Source organism: Myxocyprinus asiaticus, chromosome 28 (assembly GCF_019703515.2).
Source record: "Myxocyprinus asiaticus isolate MX2 ecotype Aquarium Trade chromosome 28, UBuf_Myxa_2, whole genome shotgun sequence".
NCBI classification, from domain to species: domain Eukaryota; kingdom Metazoa; phylum Chordata; class Actinopteri; order Cypriniformes; family Catostomidae; genus Myxocyprinus; species Myxocyprinus asiaticus.
Genome location: NC_059371.1, coordinates 12,334,079 through 12,361,217, shown reverse-complemented (window position 1 = coordinate 12,361,217; position 27,139 = coordinate 12,334,079). Strand labels below are relative to the sequence as shown.

The window sequence follows — 27,139 nt, the reverse complement described above, 5'->3', positions numbered from 1 at the left end:
ATTACATGAGACTTATAATTATCTGCTTTTGACTTCAAAATGTAAACAGCTTTGAGAACAACACTTGCGCACATTTTATTAGCCGGTAATAATGGCGGTAAAGTTTACAAAGTGTAACAGGAGGAAGAGGCAAAAAAAATTAGGTGTGCCAATCGATTTTTGCTCAAGCTGCTAAATAATATTGGATTATGTACATATATCGTAAAACCAGAGGTCAGGTTCCTCTCAAGTTTTTTTTTTTTTCCAACGCTAAATAACATTGAAAGGAGTTTTTTCCATGCTACAGTCACTTCAGCTTGTTCACAGGGGGCTTTCAGACAACAAGGCATGATTTTCTATAAAGCTGCTTTGAAATATGTGTATTGTGAAAAGTGCTATACAAATATAAATGACTAGAGTGTAGACAAACTTATTTTCTCAAGAAAAACATGAAAATTGTGAGATCATATTAGTCTTTCTCAATAATCAAACAAAATAAATGCAGTGCTGTTGTTTATGTTACTTAGAGCTCTGCCTTTTGTTGCCAATGTCAGACACTTTGTGCCATTTATGATTTAAGACATTTATGTTGAATCCTTGAATATGTTTGAGCGAAACATTTGTGGGTGCTCGTATTGTATTGTATTGTAGTTTATCATATCGTACCGTGAGGCTATGCATCATATCGTATCGTATCGTGAAATTTGTGTATCGTTGTGTTCCTAGTGTTACTGTAAGTTAAAGATGGCACAAACAAAAAGTTACTGAGTGCACCTTTAAGCCGGGACAAGAGAAGAGTAATTCAACATTGTAAAAACTGAAAAGCTTCGTATTCCACAGTTGCCGTATATTAAATTGTTTCCTTTAAAACTAAATTACAGCCAGAAATCTGTCTCAGTAGCATCAGGCAAAATAGATGGAGGAAAAAATTGCCCTGTCTGCAATTCTGATGTGTCTCATCTTGTAAAAGTGCCTGAAAAAAAGTCTCTTTTTTTTGCTGCAGTGCCAAGGATAACCCCAGCCCGAGTCAGTGGAGGAGGTGGCAGTCGCTCGGAGCTTGTCATTACTTGGGAGGTAACACAGCAAGCTCTTGCTTGCACATTTAAGTGTTCAAAGTTAACTGTCAATTGTAGACTGTCCACCAGCCTGAATCAAAAAGAGGCCCATCATGCTGTCATGTTGGTTAGCCTGTAATTTTAGCATCACTTGTTTAAAGACAGACACTCTTCAGTGAGGCAGGCAAAATGTTTATGGATTTGAGCAATTACTTTTCAAAATATGAAAAGCGAAAAATGTGCTCAAGAACCATGAAAGGGATTTTCTACTGTATGCTTTTATACTGGGACAAATTCTTCAAAACACTACTGTGTCTGCTAAATAAATGAATAATGAATGAAAGTGTGGTCTATACGTCTGAGACCATACTGAAAATAGGGTTTTCTTTTGAACCTGTTTTAGGCTTTTAAAAAATTTAAAACAAAGAAAAGTTACATGTAAAATGAATAAGAAATATTATCTAGGTCACTAATCAAATATAAGAAAATTTTGACATTGACCGTTTTAAAAGGATACTTCTCCCAAAATGAAAATTCTGTCATAATTTACTCACCCTCATGTTGTTTTAATCCCGCATTAATTTCGCTCTTATGCAAAACACAACAGGAAATGTTTAATAAATATTGTGGTCCATCTTTTAAGTATAATTTCAGTGGATAGTGCCTCACTTTAAAGTTTAAAAATGACCCAAAAGTATCATAAAAGTAGTACATGTGACTTGTGAATCATATTTCAAGGCATACAGATAAACAACCCGAAATCAAATTCATTTTTCAGCAAAAATCTTGAGGTCTGTTCCGTGTTCATGAGCGTAATGAGAAAAACTTGTTCACAGTGGCATGCGTGTTGACAAGAGAACTTGGGTTGTTTTTTGCACAAAAAATCTCCATTTGTGTTCTGCATAAGAAAGAAAGTCATACAGTATCTTAATAAGATGACAGAATTTAATTTTGGTGTGAACAATTACTTTGTCAACTTTGTTGTCAAATCATGCTGGAATAACATGGATCATCAGGTTTTGAACAAATTTGAGTCCATGCAAGCTTGATTTCATTTTTTTAGTTCAACTTTTTACTCAAATTGTTATGCTGATGATGTCATTTTTAATGAATTCTTTTTACAAAATAAGAAAGAATGCAAAATTTTGGACCCCTCTGTATCTTTCTCTCACTCTATTTTCTCTGATGTGTTCATATTTGTGGGTACATATGGGCTTTTCCAGCCAGTCCCAGAAGAGTTGCAGTGTGGTCCGGGTTTCGGCTATGTGGTGGCTTTTCGCCCACTTGGTGGTCAGAGCTGGATGCAGGCTGCCGTGACCTCCCCTGATGCATCCCGATATATATTCAAAAACGAGAGCATCCCTCCATTCTTTCCATTTCATGTGAAAGTGGGGGTTTACAACAATAGAGGAGAAGGTCCTTTCGGACCCATGACCACTATATACTCAGCAGAGGAGGGTAAAACAAACTTACTGACCTCCATTCATAGTATAAACCCATTAACTTTAAGGTAAAGTGTGTAATTTTTACATCACAATAGTTTCTCCTGTCCCAGTGCAGACACATGTAAGCAAACATAAACGTGTGTAAACATTGCTTTTTTTATGAGCGTTCCAACATGTCAACTTCTGGCTTAAAAACTGTTGTCCCAAATGGAGTTTGGGGTGATGCTACCTGTTTGGCCAAACCGAAGAAGATAGGGGACTGGGCGGAAGGGTTGATAAGCCTCCTTATTTTTTACAGATCTGTTTGGTGCCACTAGTGGAGCAGAAATTACACACTTTAGCTTTATGTAACATGTCATGCTCAGACTCTGAAGGGGTTGATTATGTAGCTGAACTGTTACATAATTGAACAAGCTTAACATTTGCTGGCACATCAGTGCTCTAATAATAAGCCTAGAGTTGCGGAAACATTACTGTAATGATTATTCTGACCGCAGAGCCGAATCATGCCCCTGGACGTGTACGTGGCAAGAGCCTGTCAGCCTCAGAAGTGGAGGTCAGCTGGAAGCCTCTACCATGGAGCACCAGCAGGACACGCATTATTGGCTATGAGGTAAGGAAGACCCAATGCTGATATAACAGTTCTCTTACTTATTATTCTTAACAGTACAGTGCAACAACGAACACTACCAAGATAAAATATTAACAAAGCACTCATTAGAAATGTAGACAAAATATGTCTGGATGTGTTGTTTTTGTACATTTTATTTTGGGGCTTGTTGCTTTAAAACATAGATATAGTACAGCTGTGAATGTGTTATTGTTTTAGATGAATGAAGGAATAAATGAACACATTACACTTTATATTGATGATTTTGATGGCCTGTTGACCATGTGAATTTCAGCTGAGCTACTGGAGTGCAAAGGAGAGGCCAGACACAGCCAGTGTGATGAGGACTGTTGGAAACAGGACATCAGTTGTCATTCGTGGGCTGGATCCCAGTAGTACATACTACATCAAACTCAAAGCCTATAACAGTGCCGGTGTGGGGCCTGATAGTGCTGTGGTCAACGTCACCACCAGGAGACCACGTAATTGTGACATTTTATTTCGGATTTAGATTACAGACCTGTCCCAGGCCATTCTGTGTTATTATTTCTAAACCTAAACAGAAACATATTTCAGAGTTTGTTCTTATTTTGTTGTTAGTTTAAAGTTTTTGCATTTGTTATCGACAATGTAGTCTTACTATGCAAGAATGAATGCTGTCAGCAGCTTTCAAAACCTAATTTCATACACCAGTGCTTACCTGAAAAGCAGTCTCAAACTGCTCTGAATATGAGAGTCAGGTGTTTTGAATTGTGTACTTTCTCTCTTTTATGACCTGATCTAGCACCAAGCCAGTCTCCAGTGAAAGTTATGTGGAATACCACAGACTCCAAACTCATCCTCAAGTGGGATCAGGTCAAGGCCCTGGAGAATGAATCAGAAGTTATGGGCTATAAGGTATAAACATACTGGTCCCACTTAATATTAGGTGTCTTTAACTACTATGTACTAACTTAAAATACATACAATACAATGTATTTATTGTGTAAATACATGTTGTTATGCAAAATTCTTACAAGATTCACATGTACTGCTACTGAGTTTGAGGTATGGACAGGTTTAGGAGTATGGTTGGCATTTAGGGCAAGGGTTGGGGTAGGGTTAGGTGTAGGATTATAGGTAAGGTTAACAGTGCAACTACAGATGAAATTAAATGCAGAGACTTTAAATGTAATTACAATGCAACAACACATATGTACATAACAAGTACATTGTATCAAATTCCTAAAGGAATGTTCCGGGTTCAATATAAGTTAAGATCAATCGACAGCATTTGTGGCATAATATTGATTACTACAAAAATGTATTTGGACTCATCCCTCCTTTTCTTTTAAAAAAAAAAAAAAAAAGCTAAAATCTTGGTTCCAGTGAGGCACTTACAATGGAAGTGAATGTGGCCAATCCACAAACGTTAAAATATGCACTGTTTCAAAAATATAGCCACAAAACATAAAGGATATGTGTGTAAAAATGATTTTAGTGTTATAAAATCACTTACTAACCTTATTACCAGTTTTACAACTTCGTTACCATGATGATGTAATGTCAACAAACCCTAAAAGACTGTAAAAATGACATGTTAATCAACTTTATAGCTCAAATAATACATGAGTTTTAACAGAAGAATTAAAGGAATAGTTCACCCAAAAATGCAAATTCTCTTATCATCTACTCACCCTAATGCCATCCCCGAAGAATTTCTCAGCTCTTTTGGTAAATGGGTGCCAAAATTTTGAAGCTCAAAAAAATCACATAAGTCAGCATAAAAGTTCTCCATAAGACTCCAGTGGTTAAATCTATGTCTTCAGAAGCGATATGATAGGTGTGGGTGAGAAACAGATCAATTTCACATTCTTGTTCTTCATGCATATCGCCCACTACTGGGCAGGGAGAAGAATGTCTAGCAAAAAATGTCTTAAATATTGATCTGTTTCTCACCCACACCTATCATTATCATTTCTGAAGATATGGATTTAAACACTGGAGTCATATGGATTACTTTTATGATTCCTTTATGTGCTTTTTGGAGTGTCAAAATTTTGGCACCCATTCACTTGCATTGTGAGGACCTACAGAGCTGAAATATTCTTCTAGAGATCTTGGGTGAGTAAATGATGAGAATATTTTCATTTTTGGGTGAAATATCCCTTTAATGCAAGTGCTTTTATAAAATTATAAGTTTCACATTTCTGTGTTTAAACCCTCCAGAAATTAACCACATTCACTTCCATTGTAAGTGCCTCACTGTAACCTCAATTTTTGCTTATTTTTTAAGAAAAGGAGGGACGAGTCAAAATTCATTTTTGTGGTAATCAACATTATGCCACAAATGATTGAGCTTAAAATGTATTGAACCCGGAATATTCCTTTAAGTACATTGTATTTAAAGACACCTAATGTAAAGTGGGTCTAACATACAAATGTATCTTGTCATGAGTAATGTGATTTGCACAATTTGGATCGAACATTCCTTTCAACCAAACTACACAAATCCTACCCCTAAAATCAAAGGGCAGTGCTTGGTTGAAAAAAATGTTGTTCCAGGCTCTAATCTGGAGCAAAATTCCTTTCAACAAATCACTGGCCTCAGATTTTAGGGTTAAGATTGGGGGTGATGGGAATGTTGTAAAAAGGAACAAAAAGGGAGGTTGATCCATGAACTTTTCCAAATTGTATAAATCAGGTTATGCCAAAATGACTGCATCTGATTGGTCCTTATTTGAATATGTAGTATATTTACTGAGTTATAAAGCAGATGTGTTTTTTAAAGGTCATGTACAAGCGAAGCAGACAGAGTCGTCCCAGCGTGGTGGAGACAAACAGCACATATATTGAGCTGTCTCTGCCTTTGGACGAGGATTACATCATCCAGATTAAACCAGTCAGCGAGGGAGGAGAGGGGAGCAGCAGCAAACAGATTACCATCCCCAGGATAGCAGGTTTAAATTTATGGCCCTTATGGGGATTATATCTTTAACTTTAAAAACATATGGCTGACATTTTTCATAAGCCATCACATATCTAATCATATGATTTTTTTTTATTTATTTATTTTTTTTTGTGATTATATATAGTGTAATGCTATCAATTGGTCATAATTATTTGTAGTCTTTGTCTTGGAAGTTAAGGTTGAAACATACAGTACTCTAGACAATAATGTGAACGCATACGCTTCTAGCTACGCAAGCTCGATTTCGTACAGTGCGAACTGTCCGCTTCTACGGTGAGTTTTATCTTTCTAATGGACCACTTTTATGGCGGAGCAACAGTTTGAAGAGAATATTGCTGAGCAAGTAATTTAAAGTCAATATATTTTTAGCAACTTACCTGAATAATAACACATCTAATTTAATGGTACCAACTTTTGTAGATAACTGTATTTTCCCATTGAGTACTGAGGTTTGTTACTTCCACAGAAACGCACGTCAAACATGTTCGACCAGACCATGCGTTCACAATGCGCTGGCTAATACTCGGGTTTAGGGTTTTGAACAAACCCATAATCCTGCAGTTCATTTTAAACTTTGGCTAAAAACTCGTCTTGCCCCGTTTGTTCTGTATATTTGCCTGGTGGATGACAAAATACCTGAAAAACATACTATAGACTTCCACTGAAAGAAGGACCTGAGCCATACCTAGGGACCAGAATACTATATTGACTTGGGAGTGGGCTCTTTTGGCTTGGACCGATAAGCAACCCCCTAACAACCTCCAAGAACACCCTAGCTACCACATTGCAATGTGCTAAAAACCACTCAGAACACTTTAGCAACCACACAGCAATGTCCTTTTAATCACCCACCCCTAGCATCATGGCAGTAAGTTTTGCATGGGCAAGTCCCACTCACATTTTCATCAGAAAAAGTTTTCATCAGAAAATGTATATAGTTTTTGGTGTTTGTTTAACTGATCGATTAATCAAAGAAATTATCGAAGATTAATCGATTATCAAAATAATCGTTAGTTACAGCCCTAACTGAAATATATATTTTTATTTTGCAGTTGCACATGTGATTGGATTTGCCCCAGAGAGGAAAGCACTACCAGTACTCATAACACTAGCACTCTGCGGTATGGTCAGGACTTTATTATGACAGAAGAACCAAACTCTACAGTGAAGAGAACTGTACAAACATTTACAAGTGGACCCACTTGTCCTCAGATGGAAAGTGTTCCTCTGGCTTTTTAAGTTTGTTAACCCAGTTGTGATTACTGACACCAAAGCTGCTGCCGAGACAATGGAGTAAGAGCTATTGAATTGTTTTTGGATTTATATATATATATATATATATATATATATCTTTTATTTATTTATTTTTTTCCATATAAATGTGGTTTCCAAGTTGGTACTGGAAAATCAATATGCATATGACATTAAGGATTCACATGCAAGGACATCTGGTTTAAATGAATCCATATCCATCCATTGGACGGTTGGCAGTGGAGAACACACAAATGCCTATCTTGGGACTACTTAATGAACTCCTTTGAAGAGAATCCCTACTGCCATACCTCACAGACATTTTCATTATAAGGAATTTGATCTAACCTGATCTTGCTCATCAAAACATTTCAGTCAAATCAGACAGAGTTTACAGTCCTGCAGTGTTGACATGCCCCGTTCCTGTCTGAACGACAAAGCTAATGCTGTTGGCCTTACCTATACAGAAAAAGAGCTCACTGGTCGTTCTTTCAGTCAAGCACTGAGATCTTTGTTTTGCTAGTGTGTGCCTCTTCGATGAGTAACTGTATGTAAGATATCCTCAGGAACAGAACAGCCTTAAATAGTCATTATCTCTTTTGTTTATTTGTTCATTTGCAATTCCATTCCTTTGATGGTGTATATTGAATAATATTTTGATAAGTAATAGCTGTGTTCATTGAAATACCTATGACATAATGCTTACATTCCATTTTTTTTTTTTTTTTTTTTTTTTGTTTGTTTGTTTTTTGTTTTTTTAAACTGTTTAGCATGAACTGGCTCTGTAGTGGCTTGAAATACAATATTTAACTGACTGTCTGCTTTTAATAAACAAAACAACACAAGTAAAGTTTAAGATTTCTGGAGGGCAGAAAAGGTTTTTTAAGCTTAAGGTGTCCATTTCATAGTGATTTTAAAGGGGTCATGACATGACAAATCAAATGTTCCTTGATCTTTTGACATATACGAGGTATTTTTAGTATAAAAACATACTGTAAGTTTCAGAGCTCAACACATTCTCCAAACTGCAAGAAGAGCATTTGTTTAAACCAAGCTTCCAAAACAACAACTTCTCTGCTTACTCCACATTGTGATGTCATACTGTGGAAAACATTGCCATCTGATGTTCTGCACATTATGCGTATGAACATAGGTGTCAACACTCTTTATATGCTCCCTTTGTGTATAAAACCACCAGTCGTACTACATGAGACGTTTTAAGAATGCTTTTCCCGAACTGTTCCTCGGTGGACCACAAGAGGGCAGTGCAGTAGAGACAATACTGTGACACAATGTCATGAGCACAAAGGAGCCAAAACCATCTGACAGACACACACATCTGTAAATGTGATGCACTATATAGGAGACCTGACCACATGGATGGATCTTATTTATTTCGATCACTGTACAACAAACACACCAAACCAAGCAGTAGAAAGTACAAATGATAGCAGTGTAAACAGAAGTGGCTGGCAAGTGGAATCTCAGGGAAATCATTATAGAAGACAAACAATGTTTTTTTTATTTTATTTTTAGAGTTCAAGTCTTCAATGCAACATGTACAGCATAAACAATACTTTGCGTTGAAATGAGATAAAACTCTGACATAGGCTTAGCAAACGGGGTGGCAAAAGAATTCTGTGGTTGATTTGGAATCCAACTATCAACCTTTACATGACACTTTTCTTTACATTGAAGAACAGCATCCAAGTCTTCACAAATCACTGACTGTACAAGTATGGTAAGTCTCCCTTTTGATATCTGCAAAGTTATGTAAGGTGTCATGATATTCACATTGCGCGCACTCCTGAACAAATCCATTAGATGCACAACTACAAGCCTTTACCATGTTAGCAAAGGTTATTAAGAGCTTACCTGGCATTGTGGCATCCTAAAAATAAAGTTTGCAAAGTCTCAGTTTCTCATTTGGCAACACACAAATCAAAGCTCATTCATCCAAACATCACAGGATGTCTACTGCTTTCACAGAGGATGGTTTGGAAAGAGAATCATGGCTCACGGGTCACACTTCACTGAAAACCAAGCCACAGGCTCATTACATTTATCACAGAAAAAAGAAGTATCATCATATATAAGAATTAAAACCCTTTTACACAGTCAATCATTACTTTAAATTCATAACTTTGTTGGCACAGCACTGTGTATGAGGGAACAGGTAAAAAAAAAAATCACAGAAGTCTCATTAACCTGCAGAGAAGTTCTAGAAAATTAAGTATCAACTTTGATTGAAACTAACTGCAAATATGTATTATTAATTATTATTTGCCATCTTCAATTGTGTGATAAGGTCTAAATGAATTTACATGCATAACCATTGGTCAATTACACAACAGTTGTCAGCATGTATACAACTCAAATTCGGTTTGGCGTCTGGGCATTATTTTTCATTTATTAACAGTATGGGTAGAAAAAGCAAACAAGCAAACTTGTTAATATTTTGTATCGTGCATTTAAAAACTGTCAAATATTAGAATGTTTTGTATCTAAAATCTAAAGTTTGATTAACATTGATACCATTAAAATTGCAGCGTAATTAGTAGCATTTGTACGGGCCTGAAATGATTAAAAAAACATTATTTTGTCTCACACCTATAAAGCTAATACAGGAACTTCCAGAGTAAATTGTATGCCCATAGTATGTCCAATATGGAAATAAATACTTTTTAGAGGACTGTCAAAATGTTTGTCCATTATACTTCAGTAGTCAACTTGTTTTCCTCACTGCTTTGTAAGAACCACTGACCTACTGCGTTTTAGTTTGGCTTTGTTGTTTGTCTATGAAAGTGTTTTAAACCCTGCTTTGCCACATGCAGATGATGTTCAGAATCTAACAGCAACATAACTTTTATTGATCAAAGAAGCATGGACATACTGTATGTACGCTAGCTAGACTTTTCTCTACAGATCAGTGTTTGATCAATAAGATCTTCTGTGTAACATCTCTTGAGCCCTAGAAAAACTACTCGATAGACACTACTGTCATTCCACTTAGCTAAATCTCCAGCAATGTTCATCAAAAAGCCCATGCCTCATGCTTAATGTTAGCATTGGGCTGTTGAGAGTATGCTTCGTTAGTTTTCACATTCCTGAAGAAAAAGCAAGAGACTACGATGGCGACTACAACAGTTTTTCTGATCGATGTGATGTAAAGGCTGTCCTTTCCCAAGCAGTCCTCAGCTGAGGAGACCTTGTGCCTCCTGAACCAGCATGTCCATATTACCACAGCAAATGTAGACACAAAATAGAAATTACACGGGAAAGAACATGTTCCAACATCTTGGAGGCAGCGTGTTTCATGTGTATGTGTGTGTATAAGTGGAAGAGTTGGTGTCCTGGGTCTTGTAGCTTGGAGTAAGAGGTCTGCAGATGTTGTTGACCCACTGGCAGACACTGAAGAACAGCAGCTTCTATTGAAGGCCTAAGAACTGAGAAGATCAGGACTAATGGAGAGGAAAATAGAAATAAAAAGATAATGTCACACAACCATTTCTTTAAGTGGATGGAAAAGATCCACTATATTGGCAATGTACTGTATGATAGTAAGATGAAAAACAGTAAGGCTCACAACAGACCTTATTCAAAGCAGTGCCATCTTTGCTTTTTGATGGGAATGACAACAAGGCTGTGAGGGATAGATGTACAGTGTTTTTGGATCGCTCCACTGACAAAACATTGGAAAAATATATTTCCAAGAAATTTCACTTGACTAAAAACTTTTTGTTAGCGTTATTCTGTGCATATCACTGAAGACACTGTATGTCTATCCCAGTCACGTCAGTGTGTGTGTTTTTGTTCATGTTTTGTTTTCATGTCTTTTATTTTGAAATTAGTTTACTTCCTGTTCCTGTTTCTTGTCATGTGTCTTATTCATGTGGTTTCCTGTTTCCCTCATGCTTCATTTGTCTTGTTCTTATTGGTTCTTTGTTTATTAGTCTTGTCTTTTCATTGGTTCATGTTTATTAGTCTTGTTATCTTGTTTATCATTTCAGTTCTGTCATTGGTCCTTATGTTATTACCTTTTGGTTTGTATTTAAGTCCTCTGTTGTCCTTTGTCAGGTATTGTTTGTGTAATGTTTGTGGTGACGTTGTAGTCTTAGTCAAATCAAGTCTAGTCTAGTCTAGTTAAGTTCATGTTTTGTTTTCACTTTGGAGTTATTTCATGTTTGGTATTCACGTTTTTGGATTTATTGCACCTTGTAAATAAACTGCACTTGGGTTCTTCACACATCTTCGTCATCTCGTCTGCTCCTGCTCTGCTTGCCTCAACGTTACAATCCCTCACAGTCCATGATCAAGCAGAGAAAGATCCATTAATCAGAGAATCGTGGCCAACAAAGCACACCAAACAAGCTCTCCAGTGACCGCCTACTTCCATTATGCACTGTGAATGGCGCAGTCAAGTTGGTCTCCCTACAATCTCAAACTATTTTTATATTTGCAAATATCTGAATGTTTTTACTGCAGTTAAATTATATTGTTTCTATACTTATAACCAAAATCTTAACATCAATAGTTTTATACTTTTCTGTTTTTAAATTAAGTCATTTGCAATACTTCTTGGGATTGTGGTTCATTCCCTCTCTAAAGGCATTGTTGTGCTCTATTACTAGAACTCTGAGTTCTCTCAAAGTGCATGTGCACATAAGCTGCCTGTCAGACATTCAAACATCGTGCAGGTGCCAATATGAGGAAATAAAAAGTGATCTTTAAGATTCTCACATTTGTGTTGTTTCTCTCTATTTTCCTTTGGCCTGTTGATGACCAACCAGTGGTTGTGATCAATGTAAAGAGCAAGACTGCCAAAGAGTTAAAGACTGATCGTGTGATTTTAATAACTGATATCATGATTGTTGAAATGAAGATAGCAATTAATAATTTTTTTGTAACCAGCCCTAATTTGTTCATAAATGCACATTAAGCTTTATCGTATGCAGTAAAATGAAACCGTGTGCTTGTCAGCGCCGTCCACCTGACTGAACTGGTTTTGACATGTCATTACACCCTTGTCAACCTGCTATACACCAGCAGGCTCAATATGACAGATAAACGCTGAAGTGAAACCATAATATGCACTTTCAAAATGAATGGATTAATTGTACACACTGCAGCTAGCGGTGACAAATACCTTCGATTCCTCATGTGGGTCTTGAGTGGAAGATTCTGTTTCCCTGACAACTACAGCCTTGGTTACCAACATGTCAGGGTGCTGTTGCTTGGCTTCTTTTATTGCCATAGCGAGCGCCTGTGAAAAAGTAATTTATTTCTTAGGTTAAATGGGAGAAACAAGCTGCTCATATATAAGTAATATGTTTTCTGACATGCTGATTAATTTGTGCATATTTAATAAACTATACACCATTATGGTTTAAGACACTCGAGTTCTTTCTAGGGCTGTGCCGATACAATCACACAACGTTATATTGCAATGCTATTACCCACAATATTGCATCAATGCTTTATATTCTCGTATTGATATATTTCGTTCTTTATGTATGTCTACATTTTTAGCATTTCTTGCCATTTACTTAACAAAGAAGTCCTCGAAATAAGCAGAAAATCAGAAAATGACATTTCTGCATTCTCACTGATATTTCATTAAATTTGTCCTTTTATTAATCATTAAACTCATTTCAGATTTAGTTTTGAGCAGTAAAAATCGCAATAATAAATGGATGGTTCTGACCTTGAATTCTGATTGGATTAGCCATGTTCTAAGCCGGATTAGATGGTGAACTAATTGTTTACACAGATTATTATTAATATTAAAGCGAACTGCTTATTAAAAATTGGTGTCTTTCATCATATTGCAGTTGCCACCATTTTTTCCAAGCAATAAGCCACTAAAGTCCATGTATTACAGTGAAACTCAACTCACAATAACGCACAGCCTCGGGTGGCTTATTACTTTAATATTTGTACTTTTATTAAACATTAAACTCTAACGTTATTTCAGAATTGTTTTGAGAAGTAACTCGATAATATGCCATGTGTATTGTTAGGAAAACCCAGCCCTGGTTCTTTCTGCACACACCTGATCTTGATCAACATCATCATCACCAGTAATGATAATCCTCTTTTCAATTCTTGTCTCAGAGTACCCTCCTTTCACCGTCTGCAAAAAAAAAATAAGTATGTGTAATATTCTAAGAAGACCTGTTCTAAACATGGTTACATTTCATATTTGTTTCAGATACCTTAGTAACATGAGTTGTAGTGGCTGATGTTACATTCTCTGTCACCATTAAAGGAGAACCAGAACCCTCTCTTGTTAATGATCCAAGATTCACCTGCACAAGAATATAATGAAATACAAAAAAAAATAAAAAGATTGCATGATATGTTGGACATAAAAGTGCTTTTCACCTTTTAATACCTTAAATGCAAATGCAGTTTAGCTTAATCTAGTTCTGAAACAAAAATTTGGTAATAACACTTGGAAGACTTCAAAAACGTAAATTGACCAGTTGAAAATTGTTAAAATAATGGTGAGTTTATGGGTGTTGTTCACCCAAAAATGAAAATTTTCTCATCATTTACTCACCCTCATGATATCCCAGGTGTGTATTACTTTCTTTCTTCAGCAGAACACATTTGAAGAAAAATAGTAAAATATCTCAGCTCAGTAGGTCCTTAAAATGCAAATGGATGGGGATCAGATTTTGAAGCTCCAAAAAGAACAGACAGTCAGCATAAACATCATCCATACAACTCCAGCAGTTAAATGAATGTCTTCTAAAGTGACACGGTCACTTTTGTTGCGAAAAAGATAAATATTTAAGTACTTTTTAACTCTAAATCATTGCTTCCAGTCAGCAGCGGTTTGCGCATATGATGTAATCACGTTGGCATGTGTGACACACCCAGAAGAGCAGTGCTGTTTACAACTGAGTAGGAGGAATGCTGTACAGAAGCTTCGTTGGTTTTGGTTTAGATCTGTATTTGTATCCGTTTCTTTACTCAGTGGTGCGTTTGTGTGCTTATCCTGGATGTCTGAACCGAGAAAAGAATGTGAGATTACGTCTGTAACATGCCAACACGAACACATCACACAAGAGGCCATGTGAACTCCACCCTCTCGTGAAGCTTACTGGAAGCGATAGTTTATGGTTAAAAAGTACCTAAATATTTATATTTTTTTCACACATTACTGTAATTTAACTGTTGGAGTTGTATGGATGATGTTTATGATGACTGTTTGTGAATTTTGGAGCTTCAAAAGTCGGATCACCATCCACTTGTATTTTAAGGACCTACTGAGCTAAGATATTTTTCTTCATATGTGTTCTGGTGAAGAATGAAAGTGTTACACACCTGGGATATTATATGAGGGTGAGTAAATAATAAGAGAATTTTCATTTTTGGGTGAACTATCCCTTTAATCTCCCCTTCATACTTACAGGAGAGACCCTCTCTGTCATGGAGTATGCAGCCTCTCGCATACTGCCCATGCCATGATCCTATAATAGCAATTGAAGAAGTTACAATATAGAAAAGATCCACCACTCTATATTTAAATAACTATGTCACTTATAATTTACAGTAACTGACTTAACCAGAGTTACATTTTCACAGAATATTTCCCAACTTAGCACACTTTGACATTACTCCAGTAAAGGACGAATGACAATTTAAAGGTCTCTACCGGGTCTGCAATCTCCATAATGGTCGTGGTGACCTCAGAGCCATTGGGCTGTGTCTCGATCTTGACCTCAGTTTTCCTCAGAGCCTGGGAGGCAATGATTTTACTGCTTTCTCTACTGAGAGAATGGATCGGAGGTGATTCTGAGCTCTCCTGTCTTATTGACAGGGCATTGGCTTGTTCTGTCGAGTCTTTCCTCAGGGCTTGGGCAGCTTTCACTGACCGTGGTGCTTTCTTGGGAACAAAGGGCTTGGGAAAGAAATTAAACAGATCAAGTCAAACTTGGGAGTGATCCTGGGAGATTTGAGAACACATTGCTAGGAACATGGCAGATTACAATGAGTCATGGTTAAAAGAAAAAAGAAAAAAGAATAAAAAGCAATGAGAAATGTAACAAAATGTTCAAATCAAAGCAATCAAACCTGAACTGATTGATATTCAAATATGGAGGGCAGCATCAAATGGAATGGAATTAGCATCAATCATGAACTCAAATTCCAATGCAATTTCATGCTTTGCTCTGATGCCCTGCAGAACACGAGAGAACATAAAATGGGACGTGATTGCAGTCTTCAGCACATTTACACCTCAGACATCTCCGACAGGTGAATGGGTGAGCCAGCCACTTTATTGAAAGAGAAGGATGCTTGTCTACCTCTGGTTTACGTTCCTCCGGGAGCTTCTGTTCTACAATGGGCTTTGGTTTCTCAATGCGCCTCTGTACTTCCACAGGTCTCTCTTCAGGAAGGAAGACAGGATCTGCTCCCAGTATAAATGCTGGATGGGTTGGCCGGTCAGAGAGGCCAAACTCAGGTGAGAGGTCTTTCTCTCCCAGCTCCGACATGCCTCTGGAAAATTCCTCGATTCCAGTTTGGAAGTCCATGAGGACAGTGAAGTCCACCTCAGCCTCCAGACTGGACGTTGAGCTAACAGTGATACTCGAGCATTTGCGCTCAATGCCCAGGTGGGTCTCCTTCAGGTAAAGAGTGTCTGGATCAGGGTCGTCTTCTGACACCGATCCCAAATATCTCTCCCAGGGCTCTCTCTGAAGAAGCAAAAAAAAAAGTAGATCTTGGTGCAATGAACCAGCTGTGCTAAGAGAGCAAATGTTGACTTAGAAACAGCAGTTTAATGGATGTTACAGCTTCTTCACAAGACAAGAAACTTATGACACATTCAGAATGAGACAACAGTGAAGTGGCTGATGGTTCAAGAGTGTTAGAGTCTAGTGGGGATGCAGGGATTAGTTCAAAAGCGTTACATGTCTCTGAGGAAGGACTAAGACAATAAGGTGCTGATACAGCATGTTTAACCTAGGGCAGCATACCGCACATGAAAATTTTGTAGTTCATATATTACTCCTCTGCAGCTATATCTGTCCAATTTCAGATTATACGGACAGTTCTTTGTGACAACTTCATGACAACTACAACTTCATGCTAAATGCAGAAAGCTTTAGACTTGCTTAACAGCGTAGGGTATTTAATGCATGTGGTGGATTAAAATGACATAATGTAATTTGTATGTTGTATGGTTGTGGATCATGCAAGTAATTCCATGCTGTGATGAAGGGAGCAAAAGACAGAAGTCATGTTTTGTAGTGCTTATTAAAATGCAAAAGCCAGCACTTCTGGGTTGCAAGGAGGTAGCAGTGGGTGAGATGAGTGGAAAAATGAGGCACCTGGGCTTCCTCCTGAGGCTCCGCATGAATTGCTGGGGTGGGAAGGGGCTCCTGGAATGTGAGATGAAATAATAGGAAGAGCAATGCAAAGTTAGTGCACTGAAATTTGAGATAACAGAGAAGGAGCCCAGACTAGGCCCTGAATCAACAACCAAACATTAGTATATCCTTCTGAATAAACTGCCTGTCCCAGATACAAATAAGAAGTCTTAATGTGAACTACAGCTTTCAGCATACTGCTCCAAGGCCATTAAAAGTTAAAATATGTTTTGGCTGCTGGGTGCATTTTTGTGCTAATAACCATTAAAGAGCCTTTAAGCAATAGAACAATCAGCACATTATGTCTACTCTAAACATTGTGATCCAAAGAGCAGTTCTTAAGGATTATTCTTCTGGCGCTTCTAGTCCAAGTCTTTCTACTGCCAGGAAAAGTTTCATCAGCGCTTTCGTTGTATCAGTGAGTGTGTTTGCATGCACACCAATATGCTGATAACTCCCGAAAATCAGCTTATTAAAAAAAAAAATCAGACAACGCAAGAAAGCGTTTATTTGACATTTGAAATCATGCAGTCATGCGCACAGCACTTAGCTAAGCTGGTAAGAACACCAGTAATCAAAATTTTAAGAACACCGGTAAAGGTGTTTACATGCAGCGCAAAACCGGGATAATGGGCAGAAATCTACATGTGCTGATCGTTTTTTTACTTAAACTGTTTATGACCGTAACCCGATAAATGAAATCCATTTAAGGCCTTTGCATGATCTTATACGTTGTCGGATTATTATGCATAACAAGTGTAAGATCCTGCATGTAAACATGGTCAATGTCTTTCTGTTCTAATGTCAGGTGATATTAGCTAGTTACTGCTTTGACAACAAGTCTGTGAAAGCTGCAGCTCAGCAAGAGAAGAACGTCAAAGTTCCCTGCACTTTTGTTGCAAAATAAATTATTGATCAATTCATTTTTACAGACAAGTTAAAGGGCAAATAGGAACTCCTATAGAATGAAGCTGGGTATTATCTCCCAAACGACAGCTAAAACCGTTCCTTGTTAAATCAACATTCAGAGCCCTTCTCATGAGCGATAACATGGCCATTTTTGAAAGTCTTACTTGCAGAAGCCCTTTTGTTTGCAAAAATGGCACAGTAGCATAGCAGCATGGTGCACAGGCCTTTTGATTCCTTGCAACAACCATTCCCTACATGCCTGGTGTGAGGGAACCAGAGAAAGAATGTTGGAAGGAAAGACCACACATCAGGTGGAAAGTTAGTGGTACGGAAGCCTGAAGCTTAAGCGATGAAGATTATGTGGAGGATCCTAAGTGTTTTCTCAAATGCGCAAGCAGATGTTGAGCTGTGTGATGAGGGAGAGGAAAGGAGGTGGTATGTCCTCATCCAATCATACAGCAGTTATGGTACCTCATATCTCTATTTGCCAGTTTTCACATACAAAAATAACTATTCTACTCATCTCTCCTCAGAAACAGTTGCTTATGTTTTACCGGTATGTGCACTATGCAAAACTATAAGATATGGATGTGCCGTTACATGCGATGCTTTAGTTCCTGTGACTGACAAGCAGATATCAAGCAGTTGTTACCACTGGTTTTCTCTTGGAAGATTCCACACTGGAGCTCTTGTGAAGACTGTTGCTAGAATCGCTTTTGGGGATGTGATCTCGTGTCCTCTGGGATTTTACAGGTGGGTACAAAAGTGGAATCTGATCAAGAGCTGAAAATGTCGAATTGGTTGGAAAGTCAAACACTAAAGACAGATCTTCAAAAAGAAACTGATCTTGTTCAATACGGAGTCTGTGGTCAGCACTGTTTTTGAGATGCCTGTCTTGGAGAGACTGCCGGCTATATTGTATGACTTCCCTATTTTGACAATTACTGATCAGGTCTTGCATGGCAAAAGGAGTGCCTTCTAGAACTGCTGAAATTTGCTCTTCCTTAAACTTGGTTCCTTCATTTCCATCAAATGATCCTGCAATGCTTGTCTCAATTGGCTGTCCTTGTGGCGCCTTATTGCCTTTCAGCTTCTTTGACCTCTCGGGCTTCAGTGGAACGATGCGTTTCAACTCAGTCTGTGATGTTTCGCTTGCCGTGGAATCGTGTCTCTGGATTGTTGAGCCTTTGGCTGTTACATCACCTGGTTTAGGTGTCTGCTTCTGCTTAGTAGGGTAAGTACTCTCTATCTCTGTTACAGAGGTTTGTCTCTCCCATCTGCTTTCATTATATCGATCTCGAATGTGTTTGTCTATGGCTGCATTGGGAGAAGCCTTACCAAAGCTTCTCTCTACATAGTTTGCTAAATCCTGAGTCTCGTCTTCTCCATGGGTTACACCCATGTCATTTTTATCAGCCCAGTGCCTCTCTGGTGCATATTCATCACACCCATTTGCATGAATGACATTCTCCGATGCACATCTGTCCTGTGGGTGACCATTATCATGCGCTTTATCCTTTAAAGAACCGCAACCCTGGAAATGGTTGTACCTTAAAGCAGGGCTTTTAGCTCTATTTCTCAGGGGCTTCTCGGGAGATAGGACAGTCTCTGTCATGGTCCTTTTCGCTACACTGTGCTTTTCTCTCATGTTTTTGTGTGTGGTGGGGATTTTCTCTCTCATTCTGTCTTCTGTCTCTCTGTTGGATCCAGTGGCTAATGAAGCTACTCTAGGACTCCTGCTCTTTTCCTCTTTTTTACTGAGGGTCACGTCTCTTTGACAACCATCTTGCTTCTCAATCAATAGGGACTCCTCTGAGGCCTATATATCAATAGAGTGAACAGTTTCAATGGCCTGTCAGTGCCACAACATGCCCTCTACGGTAACTTGTAAAGTGTATATATTTGCCATATGAAAACCTGATGCAAGATAAGACAAGATAAGAATTTATTGATCCTAGGGGATAAAATGTTATCAAGTTGAAAATGATGTAAAATGTTGAGTGGATGTTTTGAAGTTAAATAAAAGTGATACATTTATGTATGTAAAACTGTTGAGAAGTACTTAAAATGGAATTTGATTATGTTATCAGGCAATAATATTGCCTTTTTTGCACTAAACACTAATAAGAAAAAAAAATGCATTCATGCTGTGTTCGAATACACCACTCCAGGCAGCTTCTATTAAAGTTAAAAATTGTTACTAGCACTTGACCAGAGCCATGACATGAAATGATTTAACAGCATCCACTCAAAGAGAGATTAGTCACATAAAAAAAGTGTGTGAATAACAGATAATTAAATCTGAGGCTAGTACTGACAAATATCCAAATAATCCTTATCAGGAATTTCAAAGCAGAATTGGAACAAAATAACATTATAGTGTAAACACATGATTCCAATTCAATCCCCTGTAGGTATCAATAACTCACAGATTTTTTCTCCGGAGTACTGCCCGGTGAAGCTCCAGAGAGCCGTTTCTCTCTGTGGACCAGTTTGCTGTTAGGCTCTCTCAGCGCTCTTTTCAGCTCATTGATGCTGGCTTGATGTTTCTGCAACACATCCTCTGGTTTATCCAGGAACTGCTATAAAACAAGCAAGTCAATATGTTGAACCACTCACCTCCAGCTTGTTGTTCATTGGACAGCTGTAAATATTTGATCGAGCTGTGCAAGGTACATAAGTAATGCAAAAATCAGACCAGTCCCCATGAGAGAAGACATTTTGTGTGTAGTTTTGTTCTGTTACAGATAAATAGGACTCCCAGTAAACAATGCATGTTATAATAATGAAACTCCAAATTAACCAATACGAAAAGTCACTGTAGTGCGTAAAAAACAGCCTGGGCTGCATTTCCCAAAAGCATCCTAAGCCTAAGTAGATCGCTAAAAAAAAACAATGGCGTCAATGGTCTCCACAATCAAATTAAGCTTGTAATGCTTTTGGGAAACGCAGTCCTGATCTCATGTGACTGTTGCAACATTTTTGCAAAATGATATGACATGGCTCCTTACATGTATCACGGCAGTTCCAAGGTGAAATGTCCGCTGTGTGGTACTAAAAGTGAGTTAAATGTTCTCTCAAACAGATAAGAGGGCCCTATTTTAAGGGGGGTGGGGGGATGCGATTCGTCATATGCGCACCATTTGTGTCCATATTTTTGTCCGTTTTTTTGCACACTAACTATGTTCTCGATAAATGCCAGATATTTACATAAATGGCATAAATTACAGGAAACAAAATAATTAAGTCTTTTCTTTGTAACAGTCAGATTTGACTGTGGCAGCATGGTCATGTTTGACAGCATATTGGAGCATCGTTGCAAAATCTGACACTTCAACCTAAGTGGTTTAAAATGCTACAATTTGACAAATAATTGTTTTTTATAATGTCTAAAAATATATTCAATGCATAACTTGTGATAATATCTAGAAATTAAGTTTGTAACAACATTATAGAGATCAGCCAGTGCATGGACCACTGAGGCCATCTACTGGACATAGTTGTCATTTCATGTAATTGTTATTTTTATTCCAGCAGATGTCACCAGAGACCGCCAATGCATGACATCCTTTGATGTTTTGACACTTTTAATTTACTGAAATGTAGGTTTTTATTGAAGTGAAGATAACATATAATGTGCTTATTTTATATAAAAATGAATGGTGTAATTTAGTAATTTAAAGCCAAATAAATAAATACACCCCCCCCCCCCCCCACCCACACTATTTTAGTGTTTTTTTACTTTATTGAAGTTAGTATAATTACGTGTCTTTTATAAAAATAAATTACTTGTTAATTGTTTATTGTAAAATTACAAGTGTGATTCTAAAACAAAGAGTGCACAAGGGTTAAATTAATAAATTAAGTAAATGTTAGGCCTATGTTTAAACAAATGATTTTTTATGAATTGTAAGATTAATGAGTAAAAGTCTTTGAAGTGCATCTTGAATTAACTGCAGAAGTGCACATAGGTGCATTGTCCTTTGTTATCTGGCTGATGAAGGCTTTAGATGGCAATTAATTTATTGTCTATATATTCCATTTTAAGAGAGTGTCGTCCATCCTTTGACCAAGATGATACAGGCAACAGTCAGTGAGGGGCAAAACACAATTTTTTGAGCAACCATTTTGTGGTGCTTTTAAGACACTTTTGGCTCATGTAGACTTGTGTGCTCTCCAGTACTCGAACCGCGGTCCTTCATCATAAGTGATAAACACTATCATTTAAGCTACTGTGTAATTTGTTCACTAAAGAACAAACTTGTAAATGTGGTTGGTTATGTAAAGTAACAGTTAAAATGTAAAGCCTAACAAGTCATAAGTTAAGCCAAAAACAATTTCTACATCAATTGTTCAACATATAAGACAACAAAGCAGCACATAAGACAAGAAACATGCTAGTGTAGATAACAATGTCAGATGGACCCCCATCTTCGCTCAGTTTCTGTAACTTCCTCTAGAAGACAAGTACAAAAAGTGAAACTACAAACACGTAGTCACTGAGAGAGTGACGGCTCAGGCTGTGGATCCATAAGAAACAGTACCTCCTGTTTAGGACGCGGGGCCAAGTCCTGGTCCGACTGGGATAAAGGGGTGGTGAGGGAGGGATATGGTGCAAGCCAGGTAACGGGGTGGCAGAGGCAGGTGGAGACAGAGAGGCAGAGCATGTTTGATTCAGAAAGCAAGCAGCCAAACAGAGAGAGGAACTCTCAAACAGACATTAGCCATGGAAGTACAGAAAGTGAATGAGGTGGTGTCACTACCCCAAATACATAGGTTTAGACATTACTTATTCACACACACTGGTGGCCAAAAGTTTGGAATAATGTACAGATTTTGCTCTTATGGAAGGAAATGTGTACTTCAATTCACCAAAGTGGCATTCAACTGATCACAAAGTATACTCAGGACATTACTGATGTAAAAAACAGCACCATCACTATTTGAAAAAAGTCATTTTTGATCAAATCTAGACAGGCCCCATTTCCATCAGCCATCACTCCAACACCTTATCCTTGAGTAATCATGCTAAATTGCTAATTTGGTACTAGAAAATCACTTGCCATTATATCAAACACAGTTGAAAGCTGTTTGGTTCATTAAATGAATCTTAACATTGTCTTTGTGTTTGTTTTTGAGTTGCCACAGTATGCAATTGACTGGCATGTCTTAAGGTCAATATTAGGTCAAAAATGGCAAAACATATACCGCTTTCTCTAGAAACTCGTCAGTCAATCATTGTTTTGAGGAATGAAGGCTATACAATGCTTGGAATTGCCAAAAAAACTGAAGATTTCATACAAAGGTGTACACTACAGTCTTCAAAGACAAAGGACAACTGGCTCTAACAAGGACAGAAAGAGATGTGGAAGACCAGATGTACAACTAAACAAGAGGATAAGTACATCAGAGTCTCTAGTTTGAGAAATAGACGCCTCACATGTCCTCAGCTGACAGCTTCATTGAATTCTACCCGCTCAACACCAGTTTCATGTACAACAGTAAAGAGAAGACTCAGGGGTGCCGGCCTTATGGGAAGAATTGCAAAGAAAAAGCCACTTTAGAAACAGAAAAACAAAAAGAAAAGGTTAGAGTGAGCAAAGAAACACAGACATTGGATAACAGATAACTGGAAAAGAGTGTTATGGATCTTAAACCTATTGAGCTTTTGTGGGATCAGCTAGACTGTAAGGTGCGTGAGAAGTGCCCGACAAGACAGCCACATCTATGGCAAGTGCTACAGGAAGCGTGGGGTGAAATGTCACCTGAGTATCTGAGCAAACTGACAGCTAGAATGCCAAGGATCTGCAAAGCTGTCATTGCTGCACGTGGAGGATTTTTTGATGAGAACTCTTTGAAGTAGTTTAACTTTTTTTTTTTTCAAATTGTAATAGTATTTTTTCACATTGTTAATGTCCTGACTATAATGTATGATCAGCTGAATGCCACTTTGGTGAATAAAAGTACCAGTTTCTTTCCATAAGAGCAAAATCTGTACATTATTCCAAACTTTTGGCTGCCAGTATAGATATTGATCAAAATTATATATCCAGTTCAGTGACACAAACCTCCTGAGCTTTTCTCCCATTATGCATATATGTCTCATGAGGTGGATGTACTCAAAAGTATCAGTGAGCATGGATAAATGATACACCAGCAACATCCCTAATCTCTACAAAACCTCTACAGCACTAATCAATACACAGGCTGTTCTGCAATTATAAGTCAACATGATGCTAAAACTAGACTAATATGGCAAACCTCTGATCTCTGAACTACTTCCCTACATAAGATTACAAAGAGCTTCTACTGTGCAGATCAGAATAATGAACATCAAGGTTATGCAGATGAAAATAATATGTTTCTTAAATATGGTGTGGTGTTCAATTTCTGGGTTAGTTCACCCAAAAATGTAAATGCATCATTCAAAATATTATTTTTCCAAGCCTGTATTTCTTACTTCTTACTGTATTTTTTAATTACAGTACTTACTTTGGAGTAATTTATGCAGACTATCTAACCTGCTCTTTTCCATACAATGAAAGAATACAGCGATGAGAGGCTGTCAAGCTCCAAAATGGACAAAAAGTACCATTTAGCATTAAGTAGGTGATACAGCACAGAAGTTAATTATATTGCATTATATTCCAAGTCTTCTGAAGCCACAGAGTACAAACTATAGCAAAGTCTTGTGTCAAAGACCAAATTGTAAGTCATAACTATAGGTCGACCAATAGTGGATTTTGCCGATACCAATAACTAAGGTCGAAAACATTATTTATTCTTCCCTTACCCCCCCCCCCCCCCAATCCCCCGCCCCCCCTTAAGTATAACAAGCCCAAAACATACCTGGGACTCTTATTTTGAAATGATGAAAAAACTATAGGCAACAATCGCCATAGATTTTTGCAGATAAATATAGTTCCTAAAAGCAACTATCGGCACTGATTATATCGGTCTATCCCTAGTTTTAACTCACCAAAAAACGTCCCCTCTACTGCAGTTCTCAAGTCTCATTTGCACTCATTATGCATATTCAAACTTTGCATTTGAAGAGGCATCGCACCAGGTTTGACATCAAAGATAACAAGTTCCATTGGTTTTCTCATGTTTTCTAACCATTCTTGTAATTTGGTTAAAATTTGAATATGCCAAATTTGAATATGCGGAGGGAACAGTTTTTTCATTAATAAATTCTGCATTTTGATCTGTTACTTACACAATACTATTCTATTATTTCAAAAGTCTTGGAATATAGTGCAAGAGTTGTATAAGCTCCTTTTATGTTGAGTATTTTTCCCTTCTGAGCTTTAGACCTTTTGGCGCCTATAGTCTTTTCACTTTTCATTTTTATTGTATAATAAAAGAGTAGCTTTTAGGTTCAACAAAATTACTATTACAATTACATAATAACAACAGTCTCATTTGGGTGTCAAGAAAAAATCTATAAAGGTTGTAAAAATACATGGTCTGCATTGTGGCAAGCAATCACACTGCTATTTCATTTTAGGCACTCTAAAGCCATGCTAGCAGTGTGTATGCAGATTCAGAGTGCAGTTGAGACAATGACAGACAGACAATTAGACACAGATAGATACGTCACTCCAAAAATACCTCTGTCTTAGAGTCTACAGGAGAGCCGGCCTCCTCCCTCTGTCCGTGAGAGGATGAAGAAATAAGCAATAGTTAGAGAACAGCAGTGAAGGGTTAGCAGGGAGGACAGTGCAAAATCTGTATTAGATTAAGAAAATGAGCAGACAGGGGGTTGGAAGCTGAGAGTACAGGACAGATTTGTAGACGTTAGAGGGAGGAAAGTCGAATTCAAAAGAGATGTTAAGAAAACAAGCAGGCATAAAAATATATATTTAAGACCAAAACATAGAAAGTTAGAGATAAAGAGACTGAAACAGACAGGCACAGAAAAGGTAGAGGTAGGGAAAGGTAGGGAGGTAGATTACTGTTTGAATCAGAAGTGGTGGTGAGGGGATTGTTAGTCAGATGTTAACATAATGTGACTGGAACTCTTGCAACTAGCTGTTCTAATCTGCTAGGAATAACATTTAAATGTTTCCATCTAGATTTCAAGGGCATTCAACAGAACTTGAACTGCAAGAAATTGTACAGAGGGGGCAGGGGATTTTCTTTATCTAAACGGCCCAATCTTGACTTAAATCTGTTTTATAGATAGTTCTTTCCTTTTCTAAGAGAATATAATGGATCACTTCAATGCATTTATAATTTAAGGACAAGAAAAGTACATTTATCTATGTAATTCTATTCATTAATTATATGTAATTCATTAATTATAATGACCCAAAAACCGAATATTGAAACTATTAAAACTAAAGACTGTTGTGTGCACAGAACCTTGAGCTCCACAGTCTTAGAAGGAGTGAAGTCACTCTCTAGACGCTCATATTCAGCTTGTTCGTAAACCTGATCTTGGTCCAAGTCCTGATCCAGACAGGCCTCCAGGTAGTCCTGGTCCAGTTCATCTCTGGGAAGACTGTGCACAGGCTCACAAGAGGTGTGCTGGGAGAGTTGGTCCATAGTGTCTCCTAAAGCAGATTCTGAAAGAGATACATACTTCCGCTGGACTATTCCTCCACTGTATTTTTCAAGTTTAAGATAGCAGTCTAGAAGTACTGAGTTGACAATAGAGTTTTTCTAAACATAAAGCGAATCTGTGAATAGTTAGAATAAACAAGAGAATGTTTTAGGCATGCACTCTGCGATTGCATAGTGAATTAAAAACCCCAGAAAGACATTTTACAAATATTACATGTTTGCGAATTTGTAGCAGGGCTATCATCGTCATGAAAAACCTGAAATTGTCAGTGAATTTTAAAATGGGCTTTTCCAGTGTTGGTAAAGTCACAGAAATTAATAAAATCTGAAAAGTAGTACTATAGAAAAGTCATGAAAATTTCTATGCACCTAGAAGGGGTTGGAACCCTTTTGAAGGTTAAATTGAAGATTTATTTGATGAAAGGATATTAACTGACTTAAGCCCTATTTTGGGAAATCCTTTTGTTATAGTCCTTTTATAAGAGAAATACTGGTTCTTACCTCCATCTATGCTGCGGGACAGCAGGTACCTCCTACTGACCGATCGTTCAAACTGAGGAGCTGGCCTGTCAATTAAAGCACTGGCTTGACGAGTCTGGGCTTGGGTCCGCCCGCTGTAACGAAACTTTGAGCCAATCACAAGAAAACCTTTGGGTGGAGGCTCAGGAGAGACCAATCTAAAGGAGAAAATCACAAAGAAGATTTTTTTTTTTTTTTTTTTTTCAAAAAACCCATGTGACCAAAAGTATCAACAAAATGAGAGTGGATTGTACATCATAACAGAGGTTTTCAATAGTTTGATGCCAATGACCCCCAAATATGATGATACCCTTGGAAGGGACCCCCTTGCACAATTATGAAGGCAGCTAAATGTGGGCTATATATTTCATATATCATAAGAACCATTTACACCATATCAGAAAAATATTAAGTAGCTATAATAAAGTCACAGGTCTATATATTTGTGGCAGCGCTAAGTGCAGCTTTACGCA

The 27,139-nt window shown here is 37.6% G+C and overlaps 2 protein-coding genes across 3 annotated transcripts in view; one reads left to right on the top strand and one right to left on the bottom strand.

Moving 5' to 3' along the window:
• The window catches only part of LOC127418724 (contactin-4-like), a 164,860-nt gene extending 156,566 nt beyond the window's left edge, over positions 1–8,294 (top strand). The window contains exons 17-23 of the mRNA XM_051659456.1: positions 983–1,053; positions 2,258–2,492; positions 2,977–3,092; positions 3,385–3,571; positions 3,874–3,986; positions 5,860–6,028; positions 7,092–8,294. Coding sequence (XP_051515416.1) covers positions 983–1,053; positions 2,258–2,492; positions 2,977–3,092; positions 3,385–3,571; positions 3,874–3,986; positions 5,860–6,028; positions 7,092–7,183 — 983 coding nt within the window. The 3' untranslated portion in view covers positions 7,184–8,294. The remainder of the gene's footprint in view (positions 1–982; positions 1,054–2,257; positions 2,493–2,976; positions 3,093–3,384; positions 3,572–3,873; positions 3,987–5,859; positions 6,029–7,091) is intronic.
• A 2,463-nt stretch (positions 8,295–10,757) lies between these two features.
• The window catches only part of LOC127418727 (band 4.1-like protein 1), a 49,594-nt gene continuing 33,212 nt past the window's right edge, over positions 10,758–27,139 (bottom strand). The window contains exons 11-24 of one of the 2 annotated variants that reach the window (XM_051659461.1): positions 26,649–26,824; positions 25,947–26,149; positions 25,194–25,232; positions 22,124–22,159; positions 20,009–20,161; positions 18,232–19,398; positions 16,632–16,682; positions 15,606–15,995; positions 14,954–15,199; positions 14,709–14,768; positions 13,506–13,598; positions 13,343–13,423; positions 12,437–12,553; positions 10,758–11,588 (exon numbers count right to left, since the gene is read on the bottom strand). In XM_051659461.1, coding sequence (XP_051515421.1) covers positions 11,580–11,588; positions 12,437–12,553; positions 13,343–13,423; positions 13,506–13,598; positions 14,709–14,768; positions 14,954–15,199; positions 15,606–15,995; positions 16,632–16,682; positions 18,232–19,398; positions 20,009–20,161; positions 22,124–22,159; positions 25,194–25,232; positions 25,947–26,149; positions 26,649–26,824 — 2,821 coding nt within the window. In that variant the 3' untranslated portion in view covers positions 10,758–11,579. The remainder of the gene's footprint in view (positions 11,589–12,436; positions 12,554–13,342; positions 13,424–13,505; positions 13,599–14,708; positions 14,769–14,953; positions 15,200–15,605; positions 15,996–16,631; positions 16,683–18,231; positions 19,399–20,008; positions 20,162–22,123; positions 22,160–25,193; positions 25,233–25,946; positions 26,150–26,648; positions 26,825–27,139) is intronic. The other variant, XM_051659460.1, reaches the window with a different exon arrangement.